Raw genomic sequence first — 11,742 nt, 5'->3', positions numbered from 1 at the left:
TAGGAGAAAAAATAAAAGCTGCTTGTTCTAAAAACCCTCCTGAGTCCCTCTCTCCCCACCCAAACAGAGCATATAAACAGGGCATACAAAAACCAGAGACCTGTCACGCCGTCTGCAACAATTTTGGATTTTAAGACGGAGTAACTGGACAAGGTCACAAAATGTGCGTGTACTGAGTAGCTCAAGGACAAGGGCAAAAACTCAGAGCAAAGAAAATAAAGTTGGAGTTTCTGAGGCCCCAACTATCTCTGATCTTACAGTTTAGCCAGGTGGGGTAGGCCCCACTCACCCGCCTCCTGCACATCCGACCACTGTCACCCCCAAATCAGAGCCTGAGGGGCGAGGCGCTGCGCTTGCGCGGCGGGGGTTGGCCCGCACCGGCGACGGGGCTGACGGGGGCGGGGCCTGGGCGGGGCTGGAGGCGCGGGAGATTTGAGCTTCCTTTCTGAGGAGTCAAGTACCCGCGCAGACGTTAAATTGCACAGCCATTTCCTCCTCAGAGCCCTGAAACTAGTGGGCCCCAGTGCTGGAAGATGGTGGAAGGGCCAGGTTGCACTCTAAATGGGGAGAAAATTCGGGCGCGGGTGTGCCCGGGCCAGGCGGTGACGGAAGTGCGGGGAAGCGCTCTGCAGAGACTGGGGGACCCCTGGTTGCCTCACGCAGCCTCGGTGGCTGCCGTCTCTTCCCAGGTGAGCCGCTCCTATAACTTGCTATGGGACAGCAAGAGAAAATGTAAAGACTCCGTCAGGTTTCCAAGGTCCAAAGTGTTATCTCTTTGCCCTAGTCCTGTCTCCCTGGAGCCCTGCTTTTCCCAAAGTTTATCTTGACAGGAGAGAGAAAAAATCTGTGTTAGTGCGCCTGCGTAGTAGAGAACTACTGCGGGCTAAGGCTGCCAGACATGCCCAGGCATGCCCAGGAATTGATTGAGGGTGTTTTATTTCATGTCACCTTGCTTAACGTCTTTACAACCCAGCAAAAGATGGTTTTCGTATGTCTATAGCTGCATTTTCTGCTGTTAATATTAATCACATCTCTGCAACCTCTCACGTTTCTTCACACCTTTAAGCAGTAAGCTTTTAGCATAAAATTCTAGCATCTCGCTTCCCAAACTTGCTGCAATTAATAAGTGTATCGCAACTAATTTACAATTCTAAACTTGTACGTAGAAAATTTAGCACAGACCTTCCCATTCAACTTAATATTGCCGCCTAATGAAGGGGCAGTGAAACCCAGTTCTGGTTCCTTTAGGTGAATTTATTTCATTTTAAAGTAAATTGTAGCACAGCTTCTTGCCACTCAGGTATTCATTGCAGATGGTGTGACATTCATTTGCTAAGAGTTTAGAATTTGTACCAAAAATATTCCGATTAAGCCATCATGCGTTACAAGCCCTATAGATGCATAAATGGTTGTATTTCATGGATGTAAGCAATATTATGCTGTACTTCAGTGTTTCCTGCAAATCTTCCTCATAGTCTTTGGTCCTGCAAGAAGTTGCCTGCTATGAAATTAGCATTTGTTTACTACTTGAAAGAAATGAGGTTCTAAGTCTGAGAAAATGCGTTTTTCAAACTTGGAAAATTAGTAAGCTTTGCATCTCTTTCCAGTTGCCCTTGCATTTTATTTATTTTGTCTTTATATGTCAGTAAGTATTCTGCACTTATTCTCTTACTATACAGTGTCCCTCAAAATCTTTTCAGGGTATCACAGAGATGGATCTTGAGTGGTCTTTTAAGAATGTTAATGTTTATAAAAATCACTCATTCAACAAAATTTTGAATATGAAGACACCAGGGGAACAAAACCAAATACTTCCCTTTGTGGAGACTTTAGTTGGGAAGATAGACAGATATTCAATTAATAAGAACTGAAAGAAATATAAATTGATAAATTCTCTGAAGGAGAGAAACATGGTTGTAGAAGGATTTATAGGAAGGTCAGGGTACGCTCTGCCGGGAACATAACAAGCTGAGGTGTGATGGGTGAGGAGGGGATACGCAGCACCTGGGTGAAGGTTGTCTGGCAGAATGATAGTAAAAGAAGAGAGCTTCAAATGCAGAGGGTGCCAAAAAAATGTATACACATTTAAGAAAGGAAAACTATATTACAATTGTAATACTCAATATATACCGATCACAAAAGATGAATACAAGTTACGCTTGACTTCTGCAATTACAGGAGGTGCTCAAAGAATGTCCTCCGACACTTCTGATTATGGTGCACTACTGCTTGAGTAACGCTGACCGAAGTGTCCACTTGTATATACATTTTTTTTGGCACCCCTGGTATATGAGGGATTGGAAGAAAACCCGTGCGCCTGGAAAAGGGAGAGTGAGATGGAAGGAAGGTAGTTTGAAATAAAAGGATTGGGATTGGTGGGTTTGAGCCAGACCATAGAGATCTTTGCAGACCTGGTTAGGGACTTTGTGTTTTTCTTAGGAGCAGTGGAAGTCTTTGAAGTGTGGTAGGATCCATTTACACTTGAAGAGATCACTCCACCTTGAAAATAAAAGACTGGAGGAAAGCCAGAGTAGATGCTGTTCAGTCAGTTAGGAGAGGACTGCAGGAATCTTTGGACAAGAGTGCTGGTGGTAGAGATGAGAAGGGAACAGAATCGCTATTAGGGAAGTAAAGGCAATAGAGTTTGGCAATGGATATCACATGAATATATTTATGGCTATCATAACTTACATCATTAAACAATAGTGTATTTTGTGTTAGGTTTTATGCTAGTTCCTGGGGATACAAAGATGAATAAGATAAAGTTTTTGCTGTGAGATTCCAACTTAACATTATTCGATCGGTATCACTTTATTCAATTAATAACACGAACCACTAAAATAACGTGAACATGTCTTTTAAGTTTGTTGTGATTATCTCTAGTGGCAAGGCATAAAGTGCTTTTGAAGAACTTTTACATTTTATTTGGTTACTTTTACATTTTATTTGGTTAATGAAAAAGAATAATCCAGTGATAAAGGATTAACCTGATTCTACAGATGAGGAATGTGAAGTCCTGAGTGAGTTTACGTAAGTTGTCCAAGATCACACGACTGACTACTAAGGAGTCGATCAGGGTTTGATCTTCGTTCTTTCACACTCCAAGCCTACACTCTTAACCATTGCTCCCCTCAGTTACAAAAGATTCAATAGGAAAGTGGCAGGAACACCATATTGCTCAGTATGTAGTAGTGATTATTAACTAGTGAAATAAGATCTTGGGTTTTTGGCTATGTCTGTCACCATTTTTAGTTTTGTTTAGTCAATTCTCTTGCCTACTCTGATAATTCTCTTCTAATGGCTTCCATCCCCATGTTCACATTGCACAAAAGAGTGCAGCCTGATAATATAATACAAATTCCTCATTAATGACTAGGCAATTATTAATGATGCAGGCTGTTTTGTGTGTGGCTGGGATTCGTGGTCTTGCAGCACCAAAGAATGGAGACACAAACCAGAGAGGCAAAGTTTGCAGAAAAGGCCAGTTTATTAGAGTAAGGAGATGCAGCTCTCTAAAAGTGAGGGAGCATCAGAAACTGGAGTGCCCACTGACACTGACTAGAGGGGAGGCTTCTGTTTATATGCTTTTCCTAGCCTGTCTGGGGAGAAAACTGGCGCCTGCTTGAACAGGTTAGATTTATTTCGTTGGCTGTTTCAGCCTGGAGGAGGCTTTTTAGGATAGTTTTAGTTGTCTCAGGGTGTAATTGATGTCCCTGGTCTGGTTAGGAGTAAATTGTCTCAAGGCTGTGGCTTTTGGGGTCCTGGCTGAGGGCAGAGGCCTAGGAGATATGTTTATCTTTTGCTCATCCTACCTGGGAATTTCTTTTTTTAAAGATTTTATTGGGGAATTGGGGGAAGGGAACAGTGTTGGGGAATCGGGGAAGGGGAACAGACAAGTTGCTGTCCTTTTGTTCTTCAGTCTAGTTGTGGAGGTTGTCGCTTCACTGGCCCTTGTTGGTATTATCATTACGCTCTTTCCGGGTGAGGCAGTCACTCACTGGCTATTGGAGGGCCGCTCACGGCAGCTCACGAAAGCTCATGGCAGCTGCCCGCCAGCCCCACTGCAGCCTATGCCGTCGCCGCTGGTGACTCACAGCAGCCCAGCTCCAGGTCGACCCATTGTTCACTATCTTAGCTGTAGAGGGCGCAGCATCACTGGCCCACATGTGGGATCTGAACCAGGTCCCTGCTGCTCAGAGCTGGCATCCCAAGGCAACTTTTAACCAACGCGCCACTCGGCTGGCTCCTACCTGGGTATTTCTAACTGCCTAATTGTTACACTAACTAACCTGTCTTATTAACATCACTTGGAAGCAATACTAAATAAACTATCCCCCTTAAATAAAAAGCTCTGCAGTTAAAGCTATTATGTTTAAAACCTTGACATGAAGAGGTATTAAACATTGGAATAAGGCTGTTGGAACCAGAGACCTTTCCATACCAGTTACAACTGAATTTGAAAATCAGTATGGAATTAATAATCTGTGGTTATTAGGAAAGTTCTAAATATTTGCCATGGCTTCACTTTCTGAGCCTTTAGTTTAAAGAAATAACTATCTTTGTAAAATAATTGTCTTTGCATTTTAGAGCGTTGTTGGATTTATAAATTTCATCAAAACATGGTAGGTTGTCATGAACATTTGGCATAATCATTATTGTAACAGATGATCCTATGTCTCCTAGACATTTATGCCACAGAGTTAAAGCTATTAAAATGTTTCTGCTACTGCCTTGAAATCACTTGTTTCACAAGGCAACATTTAAAAATAAGTTAATAACTGCATACTATATTCTTTACATTGCAGTAACCATAAAATAGTAATTGGACATTTAAAACACTTATTTAAACTTCAGATAATCATTGTTCTGAAAAATCAACTTAAAAAAAACCCTACCTGAGTAGCTACTGCCATAATGAACCCATTCCTTGGTCTCTGTGTTCCAGTTTGAAGTTCATAGAGCACACACTTGAATGCATGTTTGCTTGTGACAACTGACCCTCATTTTAAGAAGGAGTCCTAGTTATCGAAAACCCCAGCATCTGCTAGTCATGTATGCACTATATTATGTCTCTGAGTTTCGATCCACTGTCTTGTCAGCATAAAATGATGCAACTGTATGAGCACATTGCATAAAACTGTTGGGGTTTGTGATCCTTATGCTAAGAAGCCATATTGGAATATTAATGAACATGTCTGGTTAACAAGCTGTAAAGAGTCAATCCTCCTATTTTAATTGTTGGATGGATACAATATTTTAGTGAAATCAGTTGTATAATCTGCATATGTTTTCAATCTCATTTCACAACACAGGATGTAAAACTGTTTATTTATAAGCATTCATTTAATTTGAAACATGACCACTGGCTATTCCGTCACTCCTTAAGATATGATACATATTTATATGCTAGCTACTCTCATTCATCTTTGCATGTCCTCACAGTGTCATGAACAGAGTGGGCATTTAATAAACATTTGAATGGGTGGAGAAGAGCAAAGTTTAGAATAGTGCAAAATGATTCAGGATTTAAAAATAAATTCAGAATCTGTCATTATTAGTATCTGTATTTTGTTATGTATGTTTTATGGAAATTCCTACCACAAGGAAATAAGGAAGCCACATAGTAAAATTTTTCTTCCTTCCTTTCCCTTCTTCATACTGGAAAAAAAAAATCATAACCCATGTTATTGCCATTATGTGAAGGAATGAGCTAATCCACAGAGATTCATTTTCTAGCTAAATGAAGATCATTCCTTTAATCCAAAGGTGTTTTCCAATTTTATAGAACATGCATGATATCTGTGTACCTTCTTAATTGGGTACTGCTAATGGTTTCCCCTTAATGACTCAGATCATTATTACCAGTATTTAGCATTATATGAAATCTTGGAACAATAGATAACTGACAACAGGTAAGTCTTACAGATGAGGAAACTAAGGGAGGTGACTTTCCATGGTCACTGTAGCTTTTAATCTTACACAGCCATATTTGGTATAATGTAGAGAAAAATACATCTGATCATCTTGATTTTGAATTCCAACTCATTTGTTATTTCCATATCTGGAGATGCTTATACTCAAATCTTTGCTTATTTGCTCAGGATTAGACTAGAAGACATCTAAAAACCCTTAGTTTAGTGCCTAACAAAGGACACATGGTAATTGTTGCTTTTTCTCTGAGATCAGGACTTGTTTACCAGTCCCATTAATCTGAGGAATGCCCTATTCCCTCATAGACGTTTGTAATCATTTATGCCCTCAAATTATGTACAAAGCATTTAGCCTTTGGGTAAATGCTTGAAGGTTCTGCTCTTAACAAAATTGTAGACTGTGTTTTGATGAATGGACCTAAAAGACCTCTATTCTGGTGCTTAGAGACCATTTTAAAATTAGGCTCTTTGATGGTTTAAATTGGTAGATAAGTGACCTCTGATTAAGAAAAGTGTTGTATTTGGAAATTAAAAAAAGATGTAGAAAAAAAGAGAAGAGACTATGAAAGTAAATATGGTATTTTTTTCTCTATGGGGAAAATAAGTAACTGCACTAGAGTTGAAATATTTATTTATGGAAAAGTCTTATTTTGTTCTGAAGAGTTCATCTTCCTTTTCACCCAAGGATAGGCAGGATAAATGGTTATCAGCACAGTAAGTCATGTGCTGTCTCGAAAGATCCATGTTGTTTTGACAATTTCATATTATTAAGCCACTTGAAAATGGGAATGTAAACCCTTTTCAATCATACTTAAAATTGTGGCAAAGGAGATTTTCATCTCTATTTCAGGAAAAAAAAAAGGATGAAATGTTCAAATAATATAGTAACAAGATTATAAGGGTCAAGATGAGAAAGTATATATCAGACAATTTTGTATAGTTATAGCAGACAATAGGCTTGTAGGAATTAATTCTTTAAGTTTGTCTGGGCAGCTAAAGCTTATACAAAAAGAAGTGATTCCACAGCCGGACTAGTGAATATCTTAGGTGTATTGCAAAGCCTTGCCCAGTTTGTTCGTACACAATGGCTCTCAAAATCAATGGAACAGACCATCACTGGTATACCAGAATTTTCCCCTAAAATAGAGTTTTTAGAAAAGCAGTTAAAATATATATGTAGATGCTTGAAGTAGTCAATTGTAAGTTAAACTTTTATTTTGGCCTAAGTATATTATCCAGAGCTGATTAGTTTGGAGATGATAGTGTACTGGGACAAGTTGCCTGCGTGATAGACAACGGAATAAAAAGATCTTTATGTATCATTTTCCTCAAAGCAACAATGAAGTATTGGAATAGATGTTTTTAAAGTAACCATTAAATGCTAAGTAAACATCTCAAATAAAAACCAAGGCATGCTAGGACTGGTTGCTGAAAGTTCATCAGTTCCTTCCTAAATCCCTTCCTAAACCTTCCCATAAAATTCTTTTTACTTTATGGGGAGTTCTGGTAAATACAGTATTTTACTTCCATCTAGCTTTTGGTGGTCATGACAATGTGGTCCTTTTATATTTCAACCTCACCCCATTGCAAATAATAAGAAAATAAGAGACTGAGGTGTTAATAATTTTCAAAGCAGGTGAATCAGATGGTAGAGTAGAAGTTTTTGCCAAGAAATCTTGAGAAAGGTAAAGCAAGATAGGGATGGTGGGTGGGGAGATAGTGAGACTGTATTTTAAAGCCACACAGTTTTAGGAGGGAAAGGAGCAGGGATCTGATTAATTCCAAAAATGTTCACTGACCTCCAGGCATTGTGTGGGGCTCTCAGGGATTTTAGTTAAACACCATAGCTACTGTCCCCAAGAAGCTTATAGACACATGAGGGAGAAGCAAGTCACAGGCAAAGCATTATTCGGTATCGTAGGCACTGTGACAGTGGTTGTGGCAAACCCTGTGCTAGGTAGCAAGCTGCAAGATCATTCTACTCCCCAGGTGGGGAAATTCTAGTACCGAGAGAATTACAAGCTCTATATGTGAGCAAGGAAGAGATTACACTAACATTTCATTTTAATTCCTGAACATCTCGTCAAGTGTTAAAAAAAACTCATTCTGAAACATAGTGAAGCCAAGGTCACACAGCATCTGGGACTGGAACAGTTTCTGCTGCACTGAAGTTATTGATAGTGTCAGGTCTGTCGGTGTCCAGTGACTAGTTCTCTACCTGTGACCATCCCTCCACTTGCCCTCCTGCCGACATCTGTGTTGTAATGGTCACCTTCATCGGGCCATAAATGTCTTTTTTCAATATATGTAGAGCCTTTAATTTCATGGCTATTTCAACATTACTTTCTTTTTAATGTTGTATTGTGCATTGTTTTTTTTTTTTTTTTTTTTTTAAAGATTTTTATTGGGGAATTGGGGGGATGGGAACAGTGCTGGGGAATTGGGGGAAGGGGAACAGACAAGTTGCTGTCGTTTTTTTTTTTTTTGTTCTTCAATCTAGTTGTGGAGGACGTTGCTTCACTGGCCCAAGTTGGCACCATCATTGCGCTCTTCCCGGGCAAGGCAGATCAGTCGCCGGCTTCTGGACGGCCGCTCACTGCGGCTGCTGGCCGCTCACGCTGGCTGCTGGCCACACACGGTAGCCCATGGCAATCCACTGCCACAGGGACTGCAGCCCACGCCATCGCCGGCGACTCATGGCAGCCCAGCTCCAGGTTGAGCTGTTGTTCAGCATCTTAGCTGTGGAGGGCAGTGTCACTGGCCCTCATATGTGGGATCCGAACCGGGGCCATCGAGTTCTTAACCATCGCGCCACTCGGCCGGCCCATGTGCATTGTTTTTAATTATGGAGAACGGGGTAAAACACCAGTAAAGTGAGACATACATTACACCTTAAAGGGCTTGGCTTGCGGTTCTGATTGAGGCTCTGTCAGCCAGGAAGAGTTGCACTTTTCACTGACAGCTGTGTGGAGAATTAATGGCCTCATGCATTTTAAGCATATTGGCCTTTGTATTTTTGGATTCATCCTCTTATGCACAACTGAATTTATTTATAAGGGCATGTACCTACTCCACTTTGTCTTGTTAATAAGCGGTCCCGTAACCATGAAGTTTTGGAGGGCTGGCCACTGAGACTTTCTCTTGCTAAGTAGCCAAATTCCCCATGGTTGAATCTATGGACTTTCTAAAATCTCTGATAATTGACAGTAATTTGGAGAGCATAATAGATGTCTGCTCCAGGACAATTGTGATGCCTTGAGGGAGTAATCCTGGATATAAAGACGTTTTTCTTTTTTTCTTTTTTTTTTTTCTTTTTTACCTGCCCCACAGCATTGGCTATAGAGGATGTTTCAGCTGTGCTCACCCAGATCTTCTTATCTCTTGCCTGGGTTGTTGCAGTAGTCTTCCAAATTCTTTCCCTGCTACCATCCTTGATCCCCTTATCGAGAGTTCTACCCAGCAGCCAAAGAGAGCATGTAGATCATATCTTTTCCTCTACCTCATTTCTGTCAGAGAAAAAGTCAATCCTTAGAGTGGACCTTGGGGGCTACATGATCTGTATTATGTCAGATTTCATCTGCCTGTTATGGTCCCTGCACTCTGTGCTCTGGCCAACCTGGCCTGTTAGCTGTTCCTCCATACACAGGAAACGCTCCTTGCTAGGGCTGTGCATTGAGTTTCCTCTTGCCTAGATGGTTCACTCACAACTCCTTTAAGACTTGCTCAAATATCATTATCCAAACGAGATGATGACTGCCCTATTTGAAATTGCAGTCTGCTACACTCTCCCCTAATCCTGATCTCTCTTTCTCATCTCAATTTCTTTTCAAAATGCCCTAATGTACTGTAGTTCTGTTCGGTACTTACTCTCCCCGCCCCCAGTAGAATATAAACTCCACGAAGGCAGGGGATTTTTCTTTGTTTTTTTCATTGATACATCCCCAGTGTCTAGAACAAGGCCTCATACATAGTGGAAAGTCAATAAAGTTTTCTAAATGAGTGAATCCAATTAGATAGCCATGAATGGTGCATTTTTAAAGAGCAGGGTGTCTTTCCAGATGGCATATAGCACCTTTGTTGTCAGAGAATGTCAAAGTTGTAGACACCGCCAAGTGAATGACATGAACGATAACTGTTGGTTGTGAGAGTTTTAAACTAAATGTTATAAGTTCTTGTCAGAGTTGTTAATTTAGCCCTGTGAGCAGAGTTCACATAACACAGTTGGGACTCATTTACTGTTTTGTTAGGTGTTGTGACAGCACTGTCTATTTCAAGGTTACCTTGTCTGTCTCTTTACCAGGGGCCATTATAAAACACAGTAAAGTCACAATTCAATAGAGGAAAAGAGGTCGGAGCAGGGAACAGAGAAGTAGTTGAGTGAGAGCAACTCAGTCATGTGGTTTCCCATTTTGGGAAATAGCAAAGTGGGGCAATTGGATTTAGGGCAGTTCTGCTCTAAGAAGCAGGGACACGGTGACTGATGGACGTTTTCAATCAGCCAATCAGATACTGGGTTCTACTGTTCACTGGGAGATCAGGATGTGTCGAAGAAAATAGAATATAACATGAGTGTGGCCAAGGTCAAAAGGCAGGGAAGTACCACGGGAGAAACCAGTGCTCAATTCCAAGTTGCTGAGAAGAGACAACCTGCACACCAAGTTCAAGGGGCACAGTGTTGACTTACAGCAAGAGGAGAGAGTGCAGGAGATCCAGGCCCTCGAAATGTGGCGGTCCCCAGTGGCCAGTGGGTCTGATCCACAGTTGACATGGGCAGTATGACTGCATGCACCCCACTTTGTGCTGCAGTGGAAGCACCCCGAGCCTGCCTTTTGGGGTCTGAAATACCAAAAGTGGGGGTGTTCATGAGGGCCATTCGCATGCAGGTGCTTAAACAGAACAGGAATGTACATCAAGCCTGGAGCAGGAAAAGCTATCCCATCGCAAGGCAATAAACTCAGCCCTGGCTGTGAGGGCTCTTTATCTCCCAGGAAGGGAATGTTCCAGGTGCAAGGGGGCTGGAGGGGTGTGGCAGACTGCACATGACGACCGTTTTCAACATCTTGGGTAGATGTTGAGTTTTAGATTTAACTTGGGAGCTTATAGCACTAGAATGAGTGGTAGCAAAGATCCTCCCAACCAAGAAATAGGGAAAGCTATTGTGGTATCTGGGGCTGTGAGTAGGAAATGGGATTAGATTTCCCATCCAGCCTCTGCTGGCAACCCTAACTGAAGCCAGAGGATGTCAGAGGGCATGTTGCTCTTCAAGAATATTGGGAGGGGCCGGCCAAGTGGCTCAGTTGGTTAAGAGCACGAGCTCTGAGCAACAGGGTCGTTGGTTCGATTCCCACATGGGCCAGTGAGCTGCGTCTGAGCGGAGCTGCTGCTGAGCTGCCAACAGGTGGCAGGATGGCTCAGCTGGTGAGAGCATGCGTTCCTAACAACAAGGTTGCCAGTTCAACTCCCATATGGGATGGTGGGCTATTCCCACCCACAACTAAGATTGAACAGGGTACCTTGAGCTGAGCTGTTCTGAGCTGCGGACGTGGCCGGATGGCTCAGTGGCCAGAGCGTGTGCTCTTAGTAACAAGGTTTCCTGTTCAACTCCTGCATGGGATGGTGAGCTACGCCTACCCGCAACTAAGATTGAACATGGCACCTTGAGCTGAGTGGCCACAAGCTGCTGATGGGTGGCTAGATGGCGACTGGACTTGGAGCTGAGCTAGCTGCGCCCTCTACAACTAAGACTGAAGGACAGCAACTTGGCTGTTCCCCTTCCCCAATTCCCCAGCACTGTTTCACTTCCCCAATTCGC

The 11,742-nt window shown here is 42.0% G+C and overlaps 1 protein-coding gene across 1 annotated transcript in view; it reads left to right on the top strand.

Annotated features, from left to right (window-relative positions):
* Window positions 1–502: 502 nt before the first annotated feature.
* The window catches only part of NEIL3 (nei like DNA glycosylase 3), a 52,078-nt gene continuing 40,838 nt past the window's right edge, over window positions 503–11,742 (top strand). Inside the window, exon 1 of the mRNA XM_019651730.1 lies at window positions 503–689. Coding sequence (XP_019507275.1) covers window positions 534–689 — 156 coding nt within the window. The 5' untranslated portion in view covers window positions 503–533. The remainder of the gene's footprint in view (window positions 690–11,742) is intronic.

This window comes from Hipposideros armiger, unplaced genomic scaffold (genome assembly GCF_001890085.2).
Source record: "Hipposideros armiger isolate ML-2016 unplaced genomic scaffold, ASM189008v1 scaffold_165, whole genome shotgun sequence".
Taxonomy (NCBI): Eukaryota; Metazoa; Chordata; class Mammalia; order Chiroptera; family Hipposideridae; genus Hipposideros; species Hipposideros armiger.
The sequence above is the reverse complement of the archived record's forward strand: the minus strand, read 5'-3'. Positions and strand labels throughout refer to the sequence as shown.